The sequence below is a fragment of the Artemia sp. Qi Xiang Cuo genome, chromosome 5 (assembly GCF_049724085.1).
Source record: "Artemia sp. Qi Xiang Cuo chromosome 5, ASM4972408v1, whole genome shotgun sequence".
Taxonomy (NCBI): Eukaryota; Metazoa; Arthropoda; class Branchiopoda; order Anostraca; family Artemiidae; genus Artemia; species Artemia sp. Qi Xiang Cuo.
The window spans coordinates 53,689,586-53,713,565 of record NC_142798.1 but is presented as its reverse complement, the minus strand read 5'-3'; the positions used below and the strand labels follow the sequence as shown (position 1 = coordinate 53,713,565).

General features: G+C 36.4%; 2 protein-coding genes across 3 annotated transcripts in view; both read right to left on the bottom strand.

The window, feature by feature from the left end:
• LOC148952274 (zygote arrest protein 1.S-like) overlaps nucleotides 1–9,657 on the bottom strand; it is a 177,207-nt gene extending 167,550 nt beyond the window's left edge. Inside the window, exon 1 of one of the 2 annotated variants that reach the window (XM_089088910.1) lies at nucleotides 9,560–9,657. The gene's annotated coding sequence lies outside the window, so the exon portion shown is untranslated. Of the gene's footprint in view, nucleotides 1–3,477; nucleotides 3,551–9,559 lie in introns of those variants that run through there. The other variant, XM_089088911.1, reaches the window with a different exon arrangement.
• Nucleotides 9,658–16,111: 6,454 nt separating this feature from the next.
• The window catches only part of LOC148952273 (uncharacterized), a 64,028-nt gene continuing 56,159 nt past the window's right edge, over nucleotides 16,112–23,980 (bottom strand). Inside the window, exon 3 of the mRNA XM_089089708.1 lies at nucleotides 16,112–19,232. Within this exon, the coding sequence (XP_088945834.1) occupies nucleotides 16,156–19,232 (3,077 nt within the window). The 3' untranslated portion in view covers nucleotides 16,112–16,155. The remainder of the gene's footprint in view (nucleotides 19,233–23,980) is intronic.

Genomic DNA, 23,980 nt, shown 5'->3' with positions numbered 1-23,980 from the left:
AAAACCAGTGCAAGCTACCTTATCTAAGTGTTGCAATCAGACATTAAACTTATAATCTATTAATGTGTCAAACTTTTTCTCGCAAATTATTTTAATTTTAGTGTGTTAAAAATTTAGATGTAGTTAGATGTTTTAGACATAGTTAGATGTTTTTGAAGTCAAATACCCATCGTACCAATATAGCGTCAGGTGGAAGTATAAACTAGCATTAGAAGTAGCGAATATGTACCACGTTAAATAACGAAGTAATTACAAAAGCGGAACTTAACTAGTTGGAGCCATGTAGAAGTATTAGAACATCAGGTGAAGGAATTTTAATATTAGGTGAAGGAATAATGATATAATCGTACCTATATAACGTCAGGTGGAAGTATAAATTAGCATTAGAAGTAGCAGACATGTACCACGTTAAGAAATAAAGCAATTATTAAAGCCGAACTTAGATTACTTAAAACCAAGTAGAAGTATTAGCATATCAGGTGAAGGAATAAAAATTTAATCGTGTCATTATAGCGTCAGATGAAAGTATAGTCAAGTATTGGAAAAAACAAAATGTACCATTTTCAGTGATAAGATAATCGTATCAGGTGAAGGTAAACTTAGTATTAGGTGGAGGAAACAATAATTACTATGTAATCACATAATCTAATGTAGAAACTCTTTGGCCCCTTCGCCAAATCGAGTGAGTAGGCTATAAGCTTTAAAAGTAATGTTATTACATGTATAGTCTAGTAGAGCAATCAGAGATATAAAAAAAAATATATAAATTTTGCCAGAGCAGAAATAATTCAAGCAATGAGCAATAAGACAAATTATTAAATAAAAATCAAATTTGAAAGTGTGGAGAGAGAGCATAACAACGATGAGGACATCGTTAAAGATGGGATGGATGATATGTAATGGGATCAATTTGCAAAAACCCCAAAATCTCCCAATTAAAGTTACCCAAATAAAAGTAAAAACAACCGAAATATAAACCCAAAATATGAACCTGAAAAATTCAAGTAACCTACAGATCGAACAAGACTCAAGCTTTCAATTTAACATAGTGAAACAAATATATCTAATTAAACAGTGTAATTATACTTTGTAACAAACATTGTAAGAATTTTTCCCACAGAAAATCTAATAAATAAATCCGCCCTTGCGTCGCCAATAAAAGCAATAAATATCAGTTGGACCAAATCTTATATGACAGCCAACGAACAATGTAATTTGAATCTTAAGAGCTCGGAATACCAAACTATCAAAAGGGCAAAGTTTATTATACAAAAAAATAGTCACTCAAGATGTAAAATATCGTCGTTGCATTGTTCTGGAGACTAAGTTTAGAACTAGCTATATAAATGAAATTAAATTTTATTATCCTTTACCAACCTTAACATAAATAATTTATAAGTATTCTTAAAATTAAGCGACCCCCTGATAGCAAAATGTTACAATTTAAAACTTTGTTCGTTCGAAAAAATTCCAAAATGATATTTTAAAAGTCATAAATTAAGCGACACCCTGCTAGCAAAATGTTGAAGTTTAAAATTTTGAATTGTTAGAAAAATTCCAAAGTGATATCTTAAAAGTCATAAACTTTAATTAAACCCAAGTAGCCCATTGGTGCAAGCCTGTCCAATAGTAATGTAGGACAAGTAGCGCAGCCAACAGGGACTGAAAAAATATACTTTTAGCAACGCCTAAACGTAACCTCCGGCAAAATCGCAGAGGATAGATAGTTAGGACTTATCAAATTTGAGAGAGTCTTCTACAGTATTCTATGAGTCTTAGACAGACTTAGTTGGAGTCTTAGAACAGTCTGCTAGGAGTTTTTGATCAGTATTTTACCAATCTTTTACCATGATAGTGTTGTAATGAACTTTTGAAGGAACATTTCACCAGTGTACAAACCTTGAGTTATTTCGTCTCAGTTACAATTTATTATTAGAGACCTGTGTTACTATTTTGTTGATACAACCAAGAACTCTGCGACTATTATGTAAGTAACAATAAACGCATTATTATTTTATTTTATTCTCTTGTGTTAATATTTCTCAAGCTCGTTAGTCCTTGTGGCTCCATTCGCTCCCAAGGGACACTGCAACTGTACAGTATGATTTCGACTCAGCATGGCCGATAGTAATAGCTCCCCAATTGAACTATTAATGCAAGCTCCAAATTCTAGGAGGTCCGCCTCCACTCAGGTAAGCCACTCGCGAACCGCCAGCCAAGAGTTTAACTAAATTTCCCGTTAAATTAATTAATTGGAAATTCCCTATTGGGAAACCTCAAAAGAAGATATAAGAATTAGTCGTTTTGAAACCTCCCCATTAGTATAAACTTTTCATTATATGAAAACCCCCCATTAAGAAGTGGCACTTTTGAAATTAACAAAAACCCCCCATTAGACTATAACTACGCTAATACATCCTTCTGCCAATCAACCCATCTCCCCCAAAACACTTTTCAGCCATTTCTTGTTAAAATGTTATTTCAACTCATCCACACGGGTTTTTCGCAAGCAAATCGCCCTCCACTATAACTACGCTAATACATCCTTCTGCCAATAAACCCATCTCCCCCAAAACACTTTTCAGCCATTTATCCTTAAAAATTTTATTTCAACTCATCCACACGGGTTTTTCGCTAGCAACTCGCCCTCCACTATAACTACGCTAATACATCCTTCTGCCAATCAACCCATCTCCCCCAAAACACTTTTCTGCGTTGTCTTATACAACCATGCCCCTACTCTCAAAACATGTTGGACCACATTATAGGTTGCCAGCTTTTTTAAATGTACACGCGAAGCTACGCTGCATATTCTTGTGAAATTCATTGTGCAATTAATATCATAGCAAAAAAAAAAAAAAAAAAAAAACAAAAAAAAAAAAAAAAAAAAAACAGTCTGATTATCCTATACAACCTTGACTAGTTTCAAAACACGCTTGGCCATTTTATAGGTAAAGCATTTTATAGGTAAAAAGATGTGTATATTTAATCCGCAATATCATTCAGAATTATTTTAATATTCTGGTTGAAATAAGTCGAAACATATCAACCTTTCTAATTAAAAGAGGGCGTTAGAGGAGGGAGGGCATAGAAAATTCACTGATCTAATCACTGGTGTCTCCAATCATAGACATTTAAAGTCGGTACATCTCCTTTTAATAACATGGTAACAGGGCCCCCTTTTATACTAAGCGTAACCGCTGCGAGTAAGCTGAAATAACTTCTTCATATTATTTATAAATTAGGGACTTTGTCCTTTGAGTAACGTGGATTATATCTTCCCATCAAACCACAATCGAATTTTAACTGTTTCAAAGACAGGATAAATTTTAGCTTACAGAAGGGAAACCTATGGAAGCGGAGACCTCCTATAATTAAGAAAATTTTTGCTTATTTGAAGTTTTACCAATTCAAACAAGTATTCAAAGCTTTATAATTGAAATACAATTTCAAGCAAAGTTCACACTCGTTACTTACAACCAAATCTTTGAACATACTGGGCAATGTTGATCCTTGCATAAAAAGTATCTGTTTTCTGGATAGTATTTCACTAACGTTGTTTGTACGTGAATCATGAATGTAGTATTTGTTTTGTGATAAGTTTTTATCTTGTTTCCGTGAGGTATTTTGTGACACACATATTTTATGCACTTTTATGTTGTCATTCTTCCTTTGATTAAACAGATAACTAAGTTTTCAACTGTGAGTGAAAAGTGGCATTTAGAATCTTACGTACTTACTTAATCCTGATGCCAGGGTAGCATCGTCAGCCTTCAAGCGTCGCAAGACAGTGACAAAAGATGACTGAATCCGCGAAGTGTCTGCTGTGCAGCCAAGTGCAACAAAAATGGGTAGTTGGGAAGTCATATTTATACTTCGCAGGCGGTCATTGCTTGCCACTAAGATTGAAGAGTATGGAGGCGGTGCTGAACAGCTGCAGTTGCAGGCCAAGTGTCACCTCCGTACAGTAGGATCAAACAGATTAAGGCTACAAGGATCATCATTGTGGTAGCTTGATCATTGACTTCTTCCAAATGTGGCTCAGAAAACTAAAGACGGAAGAGGCATTGACCAAGCGCAGAACAACTTCATGCTCAAAGCAGCCGTCCAAAGATATAATAGAAGCAGGGTAGGTTAACCACTTTGATTTGGTTTCTGGAGATCGATTAATTTTATTTGTTGGCGTCAGACTTTGGCTGCCCTACCACGAATTTTATCTTCTTCCAGTTAATGGCCAGTTTGGTCTGGCAGCTTGTTCATAGTCATGATTAGCTGTAACTTGTAGTTGACGACCAGTGCTATGTCATATCAGTGACAAGTTCGTCACTTTTGTTTATATTGATGGGTGAAAAATAAAAATAAATAAATAAGCGCCTTTCTACCTCTCTTATAGAAAACCAGTCCAACATCACACCTCCTTGCGTGGCTAACACCCATCAAAATAAGACAATATTTTTTGGTGATGAATTTCTCACCGTCCATAGTCAGCAAGGACTGCGAACCATCCACTCCCCACTCTTTACACTAAATCTACCTTAATATGTAACTGGAAGGATTTTAGAGTATGCAGCCAATTCATCAGTTCAAAAAGATTTTTTTTTTGGGGGGGGGCAAGGGGTCCCAAACCTTCAAATTTGACTTTGTTTGGCCAGAATTTTTAAATTTTTATGAAGGTCTTCCGATCAACATGGAAAGGGATTCAACCTCAAGTGTTCCCTCAATTTGAATAATGTATTTGGCTTAAGTATGTAATATGGACGTTAAAGGAAGAATAGATTATTGCAGAAATTTTTAGTGTGAAGTCAATATGACATTTACATTATAGTATTCAATGGTTGGGGAGAATCCATAGGGTCAATAAGGAGTGCATTGAATATTTCCTGGCATAGTCGGTAGGTTTTCATTGAGGCCTATGTCTGTTGATAAGATACCCAATTATTACTTGTTTTATAACGTTACTTGTTGCAATGACCCAATGGCATTTTCCGTTATAGATATTTTATCACTCGCTAACCTGTACCTAGACAGAATAGTAAAATGGTCATTCCCCAGCAGCTGTATTTTCCTAACAAATCTTCCTCTAGAAAAAGTCAACGCCAATTTTTGAAAATTAATTTTGGCATTTCAGGCCCGTCTGAAATAAATGTAAAGCCGTTATCTTTTTCCAGGTTTATTTTCATTTTTAAAGCATCGATTGTATGTGTTTGGGGAAATGGAGGGCGTGAGAGGGGTGTTAGTCCCCTTCCAATCACTTTCGACTATTAAAATGGGAACAAGCCACTCCAATTTCCAATTGAATGAGCGCTTTTCGATTCGAATTTCTTCGATACGAAGTGCCCTGCTCTAAAGGAAAAAATTAATAAATAATACATTGTGCCAACATCGTTCTTATATGCCCCCAGGGCATAACTTAAAACCCTTGCCCTGAGGGTTGTGGGGGAGTGCCCTCCTCTTTACTTAGTCCCCGTTTCTTGTCTCGTTCTCGCGTGTCCCCGTTCTTTACTTAGGCAGCGCGATCGTTCTGCCTGTGATTTATGCCCCCAGGGCATAACTTACAACCCTTGCACTGAGGGCTCTGAGGGGGTTATCATCCTAAAAGACCTAATTTCCAGAACGTTCAGCTACGTTGAACAAAATGGATATCTCAAATTTTGATTGGATGTGTTTTGGAAAATGGTGGGCGTGAGAGGGGCGTTAGTCGCTATCCAATCACTTTCAACTATTAAAAAAGGCGCTAGCCCTTTCAATTCCCAATTGAATTGAATGAGCCCTTTTGAAGTTTCTACGACAACGCTTTCAATAAAAACTTTATATGCCCCAGGTCATAACTTACAACCATTGCCCTGAGGGTTGTGGGGGGAAGGGTTGTTATCCTTATAGACCTAATTTCCAAAATTTTCAACTAAGTTGAATAAAATAGCTATCTAAAAATTTTGATTACATGTGTTTGGGGAAAAGGTGGGCGTGAGAGGGGGGTTAGTTGCCCTCAAATCACTTTCAAATATTAAAAAGGGTACTATCCCTTTGAATTTCAAATCGAATGAATCCAGTTTCTACGACAAAGATTTCAATAAAAACCTTATATGCCCCCAGGGCATAACTTATGGTCCTTGCCCTGAGGGTTGTGGAGTGTCCTCCTCAAAAATATATTTTCTATCTAGAAATCAACTACGCTGAACAAAATGGCTATCTCAAAATTTTGATTGGATGTGTTTGGGGGAATGATGGGCGTAGAGAGGGGCTAGTTGCCCTCCAATCACTTTCGACTATTAAAAAGGGAACAAGCCACTCCAATTTCCAATTGAATGAGCGCTTTTCGATTCGAACTTCTTCGATACGAAGTGCCCTGCTCTAAAGGAAAAAATTAATAAATAATACATTGTACCAACATCGTTCTTACATGCCCCAAGGGCATAGCTTCAAACCCTTTCCCTAAGGGTTGTGGGGGAGTGTCCTCCTCTTTACTTAGTCCCCGTATCTAGTCTCGTTCTCGAGTGTCCCCGTTCTTTACGTAGGCAGCGCGACCGTTCTGCCTGTGATTTATACAACAACTTTCTATATAAACCTTAAATGCCCCCAGGGCATAACTTAAACCCCGTGCAGTGAGGGCTCTGAGGGGGCTACCATCATAAAAAAACTAATTTCACGAACGTTCCACTACGTTAAACAAGATAAATATCTCAAAATTTTGAGTGGATGTCTTTTGGAGAATGATTGGCGATAAATGGGCGTTAAGTGCAATTCAATCACTTTCAACTATTAAAAAAGGCACTAACCCTTTCAATTCCCAATTGAATTGAATGAGCCCTTTTGAAGTTTCTACGACAACGCTTTCAATAAAAACTTTATATGCCCCAGGTCATAACTTACAACCATTGCCCTGAGGGCTGTGGGGGGAAGGGTTGTTATCCTTATAGACCTAATTTCCAAAATTTTCAACTAAGTTGAATAAAATAGCTATCTAAAAATTTTGATTACATGTGTTTGGGGAAAAGGTGGGAGTGAGAGGGGGGTTAGTTGCCCTCAAATCACTTTCAAATATTAAAAAAGGTACTATCCCTTTGAACTTCAAATCGAATGAACCCAGTTTCTACGACAAAGATTTCAATAAAAACCTTATATGCCCCCAGGGCATAACTTATGGTCCTCGCCCTGAGGGTTGTGGGGGAGTGTCCTCCTGAAAAACATATTTTCTATGTGGAAGTAAACTATGCTGAACAAAATGGCTATCTTAAAATTTTTATTAGATGTGTTTGGGGGAATAATGGGTGTAGGAGGGTGGGGCTAGTTGCCCTCCAATCACTTTTGACTATTAAAAAGGGAACTAGCCACTCCGATTTCCAATTGAATGAGCCCTTTTCGAAGTTTCTACGATAACTCCTTCGATAGAAAGTGCCCGGCTGGAGAAAAAAAAACACATTGTGCCAACATCGTTCTTTACTTAGGCAGCGCTAGCGCGCTGCCTATGATTTTGTGCAGATACGAGATTCAAAAATGAAGTTAGTAAAATCTTCACACTCTTAGTTGCCACATTATCTTTTTTTTTGTCTATAGGCAGAAAAAACCTACGATGTCCCCCTCATTCTTGACATTTCTGTTAATATTCTGAGTCATCCTTATCTATCTTACGAGGCTTTGCTTTGCTTCAAGAGCAGATTCCAAATTTCGTTCGACGCTTCTATCGTAATCAAACAGTTCGTGGTAACGAAGTGTAAGTACGGAGCGACCCGGCTCAATAGTAACTGAAACTCTAAAAAACGGAATTTTTATGCCAATAGTTATATAAAAAGAATCGGGTTTTTATGCTGATTTTAAATATATAAATTTGATACCCATCAAAACTTACGATCCTGAGAAATTTGTCCTGATTTTCGAAAAATTTTCGAAAACTTATGTTAATTTCTGCTCGCTTTGAGTTTGACTCGGTTATTTATTGTAATTTCTGTTCGTTTTGGGTTTCATTTATTTATCGATGCTGATTTGTGGTAGTTTCACGCTTGGTAGATTATTTGATTTTATTTTTGCTCAGTTTTTGTTTAATGGAGTTCTTTACTTTTCTTTGAAAAACTTATTTTGTGGAAAAGTTTTTGTAATTAATTGAAGTCCAATACCACGCAGAGATCTTAGAATTCAGACAAGAACGCTAATGGAACTGCCAAAAGCAATTCAACGCAAACATAAAAGTATGGTGACGTGCCAAACTTAAGGCTAAGTGTTCGCTGTTTTTGGAGTTGCAATAAAGGATGTAAGAAAAAGTATATTTCTTAGAAATATACTTGGGTTCTAGGATAATTGCAGTCATAGAAGTTAATACCCTAGAAATTCTTAACAGAAATATTAAAAAAAAACTTACATCCATCTCAAGGAAAATTCAGCTACAAAAGGTTAAAACCAAGGATATTGCACACCTGGTTAATTTGTAATTGTAACCGTGTAAGGTTACACAAATTGACAGGAATATATTCCTGTCATAGATCTTTAAATATGCATTAATTTAAAAAGCAATTCTTCCAAAAAAAGAAGGTTTCAGAGAAAAGTAAAGAGCAACATTATACCAAAGATGAGCAAAAATAAACCAAAAATAACAATTCAAGCTTAAAATGAACAACAGCTATGATTATTACGGTAAAACTTTAAGGAAATGTTGAGGGGAATGTTGAACCAAAACAAAAGAGACTATGTGCACCCAGGTTGTGAAAAGGGCCTATTTGCAATATCTCAAACACGGCTAAAGGTAACAAGCTGAAAATTACTGGAGATGTTGAATTAAATCAAAAGACAGAATATGCATCCAGTTTGTCAAAGTGGTGTATCTGCAATATCTCAAGAACGGATACTAAAAAATGTGAACTTCTAACTTAATAAGGTCATTAAGTTGGAACTTCCAGATAATGTTGAGGGGGTTGGTCTGATTAAATAAAACAAAACATTATTTGTATCCAGGTTATATATTTAGCGTAGAAATCAAGGGGCTGGAGGGGCAGCTCCTTTCATTTATCAATCTTTTAGGTTCGTTATAACTGTATGTTGCTCCTTAGTTTAATTGAAATAAAACAAATGTGTATATTTAATTCGCAATGTGATTCAGAATTATTTTAATGTTATGGTTGAAAAAAGTTGTAAAATCTCAACCTTTCTATTTAAAAGTTGGCGTTGGAGCAGGGAGGATATAGAAAATTCACTGGTCTAATCACTGGTGTCTCCAATCATAGATATTTGAAGTCATTACTTCTCGTTTTAATAAGATGGAAACAGTGCCACCTTTTCTACTACATGTAACCGCTGCGGGTAGGCTGAAATAACTTCTTCATATTGTTTATAAATTGGGGACATTACCCTTTGAGCAACCTGCATTATATTTGTCCATCCAACCACAATCGAATTTTAACCGTTTCAAAGACAGGGCAAATTTTAGCTTACAAAAGGGAAACCTATGGAGGTGGAGACCCCCAATAGTTAAGATAATTTTTGCTTATTCGAAGTTTTATCAATTGGAACAAGTATTCGTAGCTTTATAATTCAAATACAATTTCAAGCAAAATCAAAATAGGTTACTTACAACCAAATCTTTGAATATCCTTGGCAATTTCGATCCTTGGATAAAAAAAGTATCTGTTTTCTGTATAGTATTTAACTAATGTTGTTTTTACGTCGACTTTGAATGTATTATTTGTATTGTGATAAGTTTTTATCTTGTTTCCGTAAGGTATTTTGTCACCCACATATTTTTTGTTCTTTTATGTCGTCATTCTTCCTTGGATTAAACTTAAAACTAACTTTTCAACTGTGAGTGAAAAGTGGCATTAAAAATCTTACGTACTTACTTAATCCTGATGCCGGTAGCATCGTCAGCCTTCAAGCGTCGCCAGGCAGTCACAAAAGATGACTGAATCTGCGAAGTGTCTGCTTGGCAGCCTGGTGCAACAAAAGGGGCAATTGGGAAGTCATACTTATACTTCGCAGGCGGTCATTGCTTGCCACTAAGATTGAAGAGTATGGAGGTGGTGCTGGACAGCTGCAGTTGCAGGGCAAGTGTCAGCTCCGTACAGTAGGATCAAACAGACTGAGGCTCCAAGGATCATCATTGTGGTAGCTTGAGCATTGACTTCTTCCAAATGTGGCTCATCCAACTAAAGACAGCAGAGGCATTGGCCGAGCGGAGAAGAACTTTATGCTCAAATCAGCCGTCCAAAGGTATAATAGAGCCAAGGGAGGCCAACCACTTTGATTTGGGTTTTGGAGATCGAATAATTTTATTCGTTGGCTTCAGACTTTGGCTGCCCTACTGCGAATTTTATCTTCTTCCAGTTAATGGCCAGTTTGGTCTAGCAGCTTGTTCATAGTCATGACTAGCTGTGACTTGTAGTTGACGACCAGTGCTATGTCATATCGGTGACAACTTCGTCACTTTTGTTTGTACTGATCGGTGAAAAATAAAAATAAATAAATAAGCGCCTTTCTACCTCTCTTATAGAGAACCAGTACAACACCACACCTCCTTCTGTGGCCAGCACCCATCAAAATAATACTATATATTTCGGTGATGAATTTCTCACCGTTCATAGTCAGCAGGGACTGCGAACCCTCAACTCCCCTCTCTTTACACTAAATCCCCCTTAATACGTAACTGGAGGGATTTTAGAGTATGCAGCCAATTCATCAGTTTAAAAAGATTCAATTAAATACCCTTGGCTGTTCCTGAGATAATACAGATACACCCTTTTGACAATCTGGATGCAAATTGTGTCTTTTTTCTTTCTTTTTTCAACATCCTCTTCAAGTTTTTCTGAGTTTCACCTTAATACTCTTAGCCATTACTGATGTATTGCGGATATCTCCTTTTGATAAATTTATCCTTATAAAACAGGGTTATTGTATAGCAAATATCTTCATCATTGCTAAAGGCTATATAATAATGCATTAATGCACATCAGCTATTGGGGAAAGATGGAAAGTTATTGCTTTTATGTTGTTTGTTTTTGGGGGGAGGGGTTCCAAACCTTCAAATTTGGCTTTGTTTGGCCAAAATTTTTAAATTTTTATGAATTTCGTTCCGATTAACATGGAAAAGGGTTCAACCTCAAGTGTTCCCTCAATTTGAATAATGTATTTGGCTTACGTATGTAATATGGACGTCAAAGGAAGAATAGATCCCTGATTATTGCAGAAATGTTTAGTGAGAAGTCAAAATGACATTTACATGACAGTATTCAATGGCTGGGGAGAATCCATAGGATCAACAAGGAGTGCATTGAATATTTTCTGGCATAGTCGGTAGGTTTTCATTCAAGCCTATGTATGTTGATAAGATATCCAATTATTACTTGTTTTATAATGTTGCTTGTTGCAATGACCCAATGGCATTTTCCGTTATAAATATTTTATCACTCGCTAACCTGTACCAAGACAGAACAGTAAAATGGTCATTCCCCAGCAGCTGTATTTTCCTAACAAATCTTCCTCTAGAAAAAGTCAACGCCAATTTTTTAAAAATAATTTGGGTATTTCAGGCCCGTCTGAAATAAATGTAAAGCCGTTATCTTTTTCCAGGTTTATTTTCATTTTTAAGCATCGTAATGCAAAAGTTAAACTTTGCTGTTAAGCCCAGGGCAGAAGTGGTGGAAGCTCCACTCTCATTTATATTTCGCTAAGTATGAAACTAAAAACAAACGAAAACTAAGTTACACAAAAAGTTTTTTTTTAAATGAAAGTGAAGAACGAAATCAAAACTGAAAACGAGCATAAACTGGTCTGTATATGAGAGAGGTTACCACCCATTCTTTACAACTATTTCTTAACTTTTAGAAATTAGTTCGTGTATATGACGCGGGTGCCCTTTTCCTCCTTACACCCCTGTGTCTTCTTCAATTCATTTTGGAGTGTCATTGGTTTGTTTTGACAATTGATAATTTTTCAGTTTTTTTTGCCGATTTTTTCGGACTCAGGTGGAAAACTTTGATATCCTGAGTTAGTCTTTTGAAGTTTGTGGGTTGATAAGTAGAGTAGACGAAATACTTAACAGGGGTTCATTCAAAGAGTATCCTGCCAGTCTTTTTTGTTCTTACTATAACTTACGGACAAAAAGATATTTATCTTCAAGGTCATGTTCGTAAATTCCAAAATAGATTTAACTATATGTAACTAATAATTTCAGTTATACTTTTCCGGTTTGAGAGCATAAACTACCGTTTATCCCTTAAATTGACTATTAGAGCTAATTATTCTTTTTTCTACAACGAAAAAAAAGATTCATCATTTCAGATTCATTAACGATGCACCCAATTATAAACCGTTGGTACTCATAAATGACATTAATGACTGTAGGTTGTGTGATGGTTGTTCAAAGCTGTAGAGAAACGTTTTTTTCTTATAGAGAACAAAAATATTATCTTCTTCTGGATTCACGGACGACCACCTCCTGGCAGAATATATAATGAAAAATATTTGGAGCCAGCACTACTGAGTGTCTCACATCTCGTTGTCAAGCCTTCTGATACCCACTGATGACCTAATGGTTTTATTTTTGGAGGCTTATAGTCCCTGACCGAAACATATCAGTACTCCCCATGATCAAATGCGGTTTTCCTTGGTTTTCAAGATGAGGGATACTAAACCTCCAGTTATGGTTTTCATCTATCAACACAACAACGGTACATTTTTACCATAATTAGCTGTCATTTTCAAGGAGGTTTAGACTCTTATTTTGTTTCCGTTATTACATATTATCACTTCGGTGAATCAGAAAAATAGTTACAGCTTTTGAACCATTGTCTTTTGACATCTTTTGCGTTTGAACAGTTTCTTTGAAACAATTGTTTAACATTTTTTTTTTATTTGTTTGCTATAATGACTCGAGATTTGGTCCTTACTAGATTATAGCTGTAGTTACCTACTACAAAGATTATATTTATATATATAAATATTTTTAGCAACACCAAACGTTACCAAAGTAACAGAATTCTAATTCAAGTCAGATGGCTCTCACTCAATATTCGAAGATCTCTTGTCCAAAACAATCGTTCTTGGTAAAAAAATAATGATAGCAAACAAAAACCTACAGTTACCTCAACACTACATTTGACACCATCTATTTTCGACAAAATACAAGATTTCGAATTTTCATTTAAAGGGGTTTGAAGCCTCTTCGCATAACGCACCACAACACTAAGAAAATGTGTCATGCGCTGCTATATTTGTATACAATATGGTTCCAAAGTGCTACCTAAAACCATATCAGGCTCGTGAAAAAGAAACTTCCTTTGGGTTAGTTTTGACCAAAATCAGTTTAAGCGATTCTATCTATCAGTCACTTTTCGAGCAAAATCAGGTGTTGTAAAAGACCGTAAATTTCCCATGTTTTCGGAGAAGGGCTATCACCATAAAAAATTGTGTTCTTTGAAATCCAAGAAATACTTGAGCGCCTTGTGTCAAATTCATTTTTAATTATCTAGCTCTTATTTGCAAGTGCCTGTTGAATTTCGAGTGTATTATACTTGCACACGCATACTTTCACATCAGGGAATTATCCCTATGAGATCGGTCCATGACCCACTCTGAAAAACTTGTGGTTAAACATAATATTTTTGTCTTATTTTCTCCTCCCTCATAAAAGCCTTTGATACCCTATGGCGTAGAGTCCACTAGGATTAAGTGTTTTTTCATGCTATTTCTTTCTTTGCTAATATTATCGGATCCTGCTTCCACCTTCTGAGTTGTTGAGACTTTATGACAGAAGACGTCAGCGCAGAACTACAGTGGTACGTGGGGTTATCTAGTTTTTTTTTTTTTTTTTTTTTTTTTTTTGTAAGTCTCGGTGTGCACATGCATCCATAAACGATTGCTATGCTTTGGGTAGAAGTGTTGAGAGCAGACTGTGCAGCATGCATTTAAATGAATACAAGATAGACTAGAATAAGAGTAATTAAATTCTTGTTTAATCTTGTTCAGATTCTTATAATAAATTCAGATACATATGTAAGAATATAAAATAATACTATAGACAACACAAATTAAAGAAAACACTAAATGGCAGAAAAATTAACATTGGTCTTAGCAATGTAGAGTACAATAAATGAAGTAAGTATTAGGAAGATTATTAGGGTCACAACTATTTTCCTCCCAACATTGAAGTAAAAAATGATACTGGGCACGATTTTACCTTGCTCAACGATACATGAAAAAATACGTTTATGTTAATGTGCCTTCGATGATAGCTAACCAGCAAGTTTAACTACTGTCTGACCTGCTCAAAAATCTAAGACATCAAAAATATTTAAATTCAGGGTCTTAGACTCGAACAGAATTCCAAAGGAAAACATAATGAAAAACTACCTCAGGCTTCTAATAAATCAACAAGCTAGAATGCTAGAGTTCAGACAACCCGGACAGAACAGACAAACGGATTCACCACGGTTAAGATCACGACTTAATCGAAGTGTTGATGTCCAAAAAACGTCAAAAGGTGGCAAATAAATATCGCGGTCATCCACAATCAACACTAACAGTGTCAATTTTATAAGGTTTTGAGTTTTTATTATGTCGAACGCGTTATTTTCAAGCTTCCTGTGTGAAAATACAACACCTGAGAAACAGTCTAAATGTCTTTTTTTTTCGATTATATTCAATTGAAACGTCATTTCAATTGTAGTACTTCCGTTTGCAACTGTAAATCATCAAAAATACGATGTTTCCTTATTATGTTGTATTTTTTGGGAGGTCCGAGCCCACGAACCCTACAAATATTTGGGCAAAGAAATTTCTCATATGATTGGAAAACGTACGGTCTGAGTAAGAAACTATAAGTCAACTACTAGATTAAGCGACACATATCTCACTTCTAGAAAAAAATCGTATCTAAAAGCTTTTTATATCAGACGGTAATGATGAATCTTGAATGTCTACAGAAACTATTTGAGCAAAATCAATTATGCGATGATGACATTAGAAAAAACGCAAATAATTTTTCCTCTCCAAGATTTCTGCAAAATTTATGCTGCGTAGCTTAACTTTGTCGGAATTTCCAGCACCGCTTATGCATAAGCTAACAACCCGCACCAACTCTCGGTTGACATTTGTCTTTTTACATATTATGTGCTAAAATCCTAAAATCCTCATAAAAAAAAAAAATAAAAAAAAATTTGCTAGTGTAAAAGAGAATTCAGTGTAAAAGAGAACAATAAAAGATTGTGAAGACAACTGCTTTTACAACCAGTTACTGTAAACATAACCTTGAATACAAATCACAAATTTAAAAGAAGAAACCCAATTTTTTAATTTTTTTTTCTAAATATACAGAATTGCTTCTTTGTCATGAAATATAGAGATAGTCTTGAACTACGTTGTTAACATCTTAAGCAACTTAGTGCAATCTCTAAGTTAAGAATATTGAATTTTTGACTATAATAATAATAAAATCAACCAAAAAAGTAATAATTCTTCGAGTTCTTGGTCAGTTTAGCTCGATAGGCTTCAACTGTGAAGAGCATCGAGGTTCTTGTTTTCTATACCAAAGCTTGTTTATTTTTTTTTTTTTTTTTTTGCTTATTTGACTCTTATGAATTAGTTAAAAACAGGCTCTGTAGAAACATTTAGTATTATAGATACCATGAGCTAGGACCTTCTTCCATATTTCATTTTAAGAATTCAGAAGAACTTTATTTGTTCGACATGCCAGAAATATTCACAACAACAAACTTACAGAAGAAAAGTTCAATAATTACCCAATTAGCGCCTTGTCACTCATAAGGTTGCTCACGGGTATCAGGAGGATTAATTTCAGAAGTGAAAAAAAGGTCAACTCACATTGTTGGTTTATAGGTTCTGACTCTACACTGAGTTCTTTAATAGAAATCTAACCAGAGATTTGTAAATGCATTTTTACATGATTCTTCGCATCTCTGAAGGACTTTAGAACGCCCAGAACTATGCCCTTTTGGTTTACAGTTCTTTTTAGAGGCTAATGTCGAATATTAGTACAGAGTAACCCTCTTTTATTTCTCTTTCATTTCATTTTGATTAGTTTTGATATTAATCAAAACCACGAAATAAATCTACTGCTAATTGGGTTTTCGGCTATTATAATTGCAATAAAAATAATATAGACAAAAGTATCAAATAGCACAGAAGTATAATATTGGGTGGCAAAAGGATAAAGTATTAGCAAGCTACACTCTTAGAAACATCTGATATACAGGTAGCAATACGGTCGGCCGTTATGAATATTTGGACGGCAGTATCTCGGATTCCAGGAAGACTATTTTGTTCTAGAGCCCTTTTAAAGGCCTCATTATCAAAATGCAGAGTCATTTTAGAGAAAGGTACCATGTGGGATAGCTCTTCTCCTTCATAAGATATTCCACTTGAGATTGTTGCACCAATTTTGTCACTTACAAAACGAATAATTCGCTGTTTATGGAGAACAAAATGGATCCTACTTCTTGCACCAGGATCCACATCATCACTCACCATTACTCTGTTGTTTTCCAATTTAATTGGGGATCTCACTTTATCATCAGCGAAAAGGACATTGAAACACGGATTCTGCTTCTCAGTCTTATCTGTGCTAGAGACAGTGATACGACAGTCTACCTCATTCATGGTGGCAGAGTTATTGCTCAACTCTTTACCATGAAGGATATAGCCACTGGCCCAGTGCAGGTCTTTTTCTGAAATTGATATAACATTCATCTCATCATCCAATAGAATCTTCTCGTCAAAACTCCTTGCTAAGCTTGCAGCAACTAGAAAGGCAAATGAGTCCGGGTGAATTTCTCCTTCTGCAAAATTATTCTTTTTCAGCGCTTGAATATAAATATCCTCCACAGTTTTTGTAATATTTGGGTCTGGATTATTTTCCATAGTCAGTCCAACACAAAAATTACGAATTGGCCGTTTAGTTGCTAGTTTTGAAAATTTGGGGAGCTTTTTACTCTGCGAAAGAGGGTGCTGGTCCTTTGGCCTTAGTTTCACTACTTTTAAATCAGTGCTATCATTCTCAAACAGCTTGTGATTTCTATGGCGAACATACTGCTGTCGACTCAGCTCTTTAGAAAACATGGTGAGAAAGCTTTGGAAAGATATTTGTTGATCTTTTTGCGAGGATATGTTGAAAACATAAAAATTACCAAAGCGAGCCGTTACTTTTAGACTATCAAGTAATGTCTTATCATGGATAGGGAATTTTGCAAACTGGCGGCAAATATGAGAAGTGAATCTTTCAATTGCCTCCAGCTTCCAGTCCTTAATAAACCGGGTTGAACAAAGCTTTAGAGAATACCGTTCATAGATGCTATGACGATACTGAAACGGACCCTTCGAACGCACAAATGTAATGTCTGAACTGAGAGTATCAGCATTCTTTAGAAAATATAAATCCGAATTAGTCATAAAGTAGTGACCCAACTGACACTTGGGTAATACTTTTTGCATTCTTATAACATGACTCAGAATTTGGATCTCTTCATAAACTCTAAAGATCTCTGCACGCGAGCCCATAGCATTCAATATAACTCTTGAATCTCCTTTGGCAATTTTTAGGTCCACTTTTGCTCTTGTCACTTCTGATAAACGAGATGAGTGAAATTCCCGACGGCCGATTATTGCACCACTCAGAATTGGTGGCAGTTTAATGCTGCATGACAAAGACGTTTTCGAGTCAGATTTAACAGATTTTACGACTAATGAACAATTTTTGGATATAAGCACGGTATTTACAGCAATCTGGCTTAACTTCAAAATTTTTGATTTCATTATAGAGTTCAACTGAACCTCTTCAATCTCTGAGTTGTTCCAATTAATGCCGGTAATTTCAGTTAAACATGAAGCTTCTTGAAAAAAAGATAAGATATGTCTCCCAATAGCTTCATCGAACGACTCGTTTAATTTCTCAATACTGAAACTGGCGAAATTCTCTTTGACTTGTGAGGCTATGGATAGCGGTTTTGAAGATACGAGAACATTCATAATAAGACCACAAAAATCGGTAGCAGACAAAACACAATCTTCTGAAGGAATACGGTTATCTCTAACTATACCAGTGATCTTTGCCCACCGTACCAAGAACCAAAATACTGGAAGAAATTCCAGTTTAGAGCTTATTAAAGACTGGATGATTTCTGTCTTATGTAAACCCATGCTATCAATAGAAATGTCAATGATATTAAGCACACCGTTATAACTGATATGGCATTTGATATGTACCCCACTAGAGCTTGTCACAACTGAACATCTCTCGCTTACACCAATAAGAATAGGTTTAATATAATTCTCCAATACGGCAATCTCAGATGCCTCCTGTCGAGAAAGTAGCAATGAAATATTAATGTCAGACTCGGAATCACAGATATAAGTTGCTATCGAGCCGTGAATCTTAGCATCGGAAAGGAAAACCAATGACTTGTCTTTAATCAATGCAGCAATCATCTTTCCTGTGTCGGTTTTCTGAGAGGTCACTTGTTTTAACGCATTAAAGTTTTCAAAGAAATAAGACCGAGCACTAGCCCCTATTTGCTTAAAAACCAATTTCTCGCAATTAATACGATTTTCAGGCAGCAGTTTTGAACTCTTAATCTCGCAAAGTACATGAGGTACAAGCCAAGCAAAGCTAAGAAACGTTTCTGAGCCACATTTTGCTCGAGTGTATGATACTTTATACCAAGCCGAGGCTTTTGCCTTTATGGCACTGTCTGTAGCAATCCCGTCATAGAATTTCGCTTTAAATGTGCCTTTTAAATCGTCCATTGCTTTTTGAGCCAGGGATGGTTTATGCCGTGTAAAAGGTTGTGCAGTTACTGCGAATGGATCATGACCAATAATGAGGTTATATTCATCTTGAAACCCACATTGGTACATTATATTTTTCAAGGATAAAGAATAAAGTTCATAGTCCTTCTCCGCAGACATTAGGAAATCTTCATGCCCTGGAATAATTAAATCAAGATCAACATCATATCTACTAGAAGTACCTACTTCAAAATCGAAGGCCAATGTGCTATGATATAGCTGGCCAATTATTTTTTTGGATATATAAGAAATTTTTTCGTTTTTTTCCATAAAGTCAGGGTAGCCGTTTGTGCTAGTAATATACCAAGCATCAGTGGGGACTTCCGGCAGTATGCCTGTTTTGGGAAAGTCTACAGCATAAGCTTGTGCTTCAGCCAATTTCATCGCAATGGGATCACAAGCCCCTTTGTCAAGTTGATCACAAAGAGCAAGATGGAGATTTGATATTTGACCTAGCATATCACTAGATAGGCACTTAACAAAAAAATCGCTAAGGTTGTCTAGATTCCAAGGCAATGTGCAAGAGGGCATCTTGTTCTTCAATTTAGAATAATTGAAGGGAGGCACAAGCGCGGATTTTGGAGGCACAAGTCTTGCATCCCATATCACAGAAAAGTGATCCCCATCCAAATCACCACCACTACAGGCTGCAGAGAGAGAGAACTTGCAACTTGGTTTCGCTGGAAAAATTATAACATTTTTGTACATCTGAAATTCCGACCTATTTATGGCTTGTACAACACGGATGTCACCAGGGTGCAGACAAGGATTGCGATAAATCAAGACCTAAAAAACAAGGAATGTTAAACCAGTGAAAGGAACAGAGTCAGCTTTAGAGCTAGCCTCGTCAAAGAGCATATAAATTAAAGAAAAAAAAAATCGAAACGCAAAAACAAAATTAAAAAGCATTGAGGAATAAATGTGAGCCACTATTAAGAGGGAATATGTCCACATGCAAAAATTTGAAGAAGATAAAAACAAATTTATTTGTGCGTCAATTCTGTTAGCAGGACAGAACGGCGAGGACTGTCAGTGAAAGACGCAAAATACAATGGTTTTGGAGAAAGCTAAATATATTACATCCGTTAAATTATTCATCAGTTAACAAGTTCACTTATTACAGTAATAAAAATGATAGTCTTCAGAAAAAAACATTATTATCGTTATGTAAACTGAACTGTCTCAGGCACCGAGGGACTAATAACTGACCGTCGCAGGTGTCCCTTCCTTCGTGCCTCCGGCTGTGCCTCCGGCATGCCTCCGTGTCTCCGTGCCTCCGAGACACCCGGCCTCGTTGCTTGTTCAAAAATAAGGGATTTTTTAGACTTAACTAGAAATTCGCACCAGAAGCTGGCAACACTGATTCTCGCCGTTGTTTGAAATTATTCTGATGTAATTTTGCTGATATGGAGGGCCCAGATCAAGAGGAACCAAATTTTAGGTAAGCCAAGCATAGGTATAGAGATAGGACAAGTGTTTGTTTTGTTTGGGGGGGGGAGGGGGGACCAGCCTGCTTAAATAATAGGCTATACCATGCTGTGTAAATATAGGCTAGGAATAGAGGAAGGGTATCTAAATACAGTGTGATTCTTGTGCTCCAGCTGTTTGTTATTACAAAATAACAATTTCTTGAAAAAAAATGGGCATAGTCTATCGATATATCTTTGAATTAGGAGAGAGGGAGTTATACTGAATGAAATACCATTAGGTAGAAACTTTTTGAGCGTAATGAATTAAGATATTTTTTTTATTATAATGTTCAGTTCGGGTAAGAAATATTTCAACAAATTGCCGAAATAAGCGATACCAACCACTGGCAAAAATACAAGATGGAAATCATCACAATAAACCTGAAAAATCGAAATTTGTCTCAACTTTATACGATAAACTTACTATTAGGGTCGCCGTTTAGGATGTCGGAAAGGAAGGGCAGGGGGGCAGTCCCCCCAATATATTTGGGCCTGTAATGTAATTAAAAGAACAGCCAAGAAGAATCAGAATAGGTAAAAAAAATGGAAAAAATGTTTGTTGCCCCATTGTTGAATGCCTGCCAGTGGATTCTGACCCACAATAAGGAAAATGTAAGTTTTAATTTGTGACTGAGTAACTCCTAACCAGTTTTCCACAAATGTTTTTTCTATATTATTTGGTTAGAACAAAAAAAAAAAAAAAAAAAACATTCTCCATGGTAATTAATGGTAATTAAATAAAGATACTTGTCAATAACGAAAGTATAAGAGCCTAAATATTGATAAAATTCAATCTAAGAATCAGCTTTTTATGGAGATATTAAATATTTTTTTGTTTATTAGCAATTAGTGCAATTGTTAGAACACAAGAAAGTTTGTATAATTATAGAAAACACAAGGAAAATAACTTAATAAAGGGGTAATTTTGGTAAGAATGTGCCGTCAACATTTGCTTGCATTTGAAGATTTACCAGTGATTGCTCACTGTGTGAAACACCAAGTTGAGATAAATTGGGTTAGTGAGCCTGTGACGAACATAAAGAATTCTAGGTTTTGTCTTGTCAAGACTTCTGACGGCTCCATAACACCAATAAAAAAATCCACACTGTTGTGGCTTCTGAGGGAAAGCTCTGAGAAGCTGAGTAGTGACCGATTAAAACGGGTGATGGTCCAGGGCCGACGAGTAGGACTACATGAGTCGTCACAAACCAATGCAGAGGTCGGTGTGAAATCGGAATTGCGTATCGGCGAATGGTGCTTTTACAGACCAGTGGGCAGGGGACAGGGAGTAATAGTTGGGCGGGTCAAACAGTTTGGCTACTTATCTGAGTGAAGATGCCACTCTATTGACACGCAGAATATGGCGATGCTGTTCCATGACGACATAGGAATTCTGTGCCAGGGGTTCCGGCTGAATGCTGATCTCACATTAACTGCCGCATTTGTAGACCAGGGTTACTGTGACTCCAGCCTGTATATCATGCATTCAGCAGAACCCGTTTCTATGGAAATCGGCACAAACGTTGTCTTTTGCTTTGACTCAGACGTCTTCACAAAGCTGAATTCATTTATCCAGAAGAAAGGGTTCCACTTTCTTGATGTCTCGTCAGCGTCGCAATCATCATGTTAGAAATGGCACCTAAATCCAAAACTGACCTCGAGACCATAACCACCACCATCACCATGTTCAGTGTGTCAACAGAAGAAATTTTGTTTAACATTTATCAGAGGTAGTTGTTATTTTTTCCCTCCCTCCTCCTCTCCACTCGGTAATATTTTTATACAAAAACACATAAATCTTACAACTTTTATACACTTTCATATCACCTAAACTTAAAAAAAATAAATAAAGTATGATATACCAGTCAATGTATTACTGAACATAAAGGTCAGCTTCAATTTAACTTTTTTTTTTGCTAAATATCTGTAACTTCCCCCCGTTCCAGGGTGTCCTTCCCCCTTTGGAAAGAGCTTTTATGGTGGAATTTATATTTCAATTTATTCAAATTCATATACTTCAATTTTCACTAATAAGAATTAAAATTTTAAAGGTGGTCTTCCAAAAGCTTACTCTTACAACTTTAAAATTTTTTAACAAAAAAAAAAAACTATTTGCTCTCCCGTAGACTGGGTGTCCTCCGTCCACAAGAAACCCATTCTCGCGGTGTCACTATTTTACTTCTTTTTTTTTCTTTTTTTTCTGCCCTTTTTACGACCAACCTTAATCAACAAAAAAAACCAAATACAACAAACCCATCAACAAAAAACCAAAAATAACCGACGTGCATGAGGGCACAGAACTAAACAGAATCTTGAACCATGTCTCCTACGGACGAGGAGGCCACCCACGGCTGGGCTGGTTCTTCCAGCTCAAGCGCGTGTGCCCCTCGTCCCCCATTTGCTTGAGTTCTTGATGTAATTTTATGAGTCTCAAATGCATTCCAAGATCTAGGGCAGTGGAAGCGATGAATACCATCGGAAAACTTGTTATGCTCAGTAGAAGACTTAGTAATAGAAGACTTAGTGTTTATACTTGTGCTAACCGAGCTTAGTTTGATTTACTGAAGCTCATTTGTCCAGTTTCTTAGGGTTGTCGTTTGAGCTGTGATTATCGAGATGATTACTGAAACGTACCAGTAAATATCTGAGAAACTTCTCAGAAATTATTTTTTTTAGTTGGTTGCTTTACTTAGCGCTTTTTACTAATAACTCGGTAGTAACAGTTTTCCTGACTGCTGCTTTACAGTTTTCTCTTCAAATACCCAAAGGCCTGTGTTTATTACCAAGAAAGTTGGATTCTAAGTACATTCGGGAAAAAGGGATCTGTGTGTTCCAGATTCTTTCGTGTCAAAGCAGCAGATTCCTTTTTTTTTGTACAATTAAGAATCCGAGATCCAAGGGTGCGTCTTGGCACAGCCACTAAACAGAAAAAAAAGTATGATAAAAGGGAAAGGGCCATGTGAAGACGTGATAAAAGGCAACTTTTACCGCTGGTCAAGTCATATTGAATAGTGCTGCGAAGCGTAACGTCAATTCTTGGGCGGGAAATTCGAATAAGGATGAAACGTGGATGCGTAGACACGTTTTTTCGGAACTTTGCCGAATTGTTTTGGCCTAAAATATTTGACGTAGATCCTACTAATCCATCATAACGATTTCACGTCAAAATAATACTAAGAATATGGACAATCGGTTGTTAGTTACAATTAAAAACCACATGTCACTGTACTTTGAATTTCACACCTTGTTTTTTAAGTCATCACCGCGCAGCCCTATGTTGTATAACTTAAAAACCGTGTTCCAGGATTTTGAAATTTCGTTTTTTGAAATTTTGAAACTTTTTTTGAAAAAAAATCATAATTTTATTGTAGAGCCGGTGGCAACGCTGCATGTCTAGCAGGAAACAGTGGCACCATCAGTGCCATGGTAGGGTTACCTAGTTTTTGCATGAATATCAACAAATTGCAGTCCTCCTTTCTTCTTCTTTAGGTACATATCAGTTGTTTTCAGTCTTGAGGGGTCTTTTCCTTGCCAAAAAAACTCGTAAATGATTTTTTACAAGTTGTAAAATATTGATTTCGACGGAACTGAAAAATTCGAGATACTGAATAAGAGGCAAGTTGTATATATTTACATTTTGTGCCCTTTGGAATATGCCTCCGGCGTGTCTCCGGAGGCATGCCTCCGTGCCTCATGCCTCCAGGTGTCCCTCAAAATGCCCAGTTGTTACC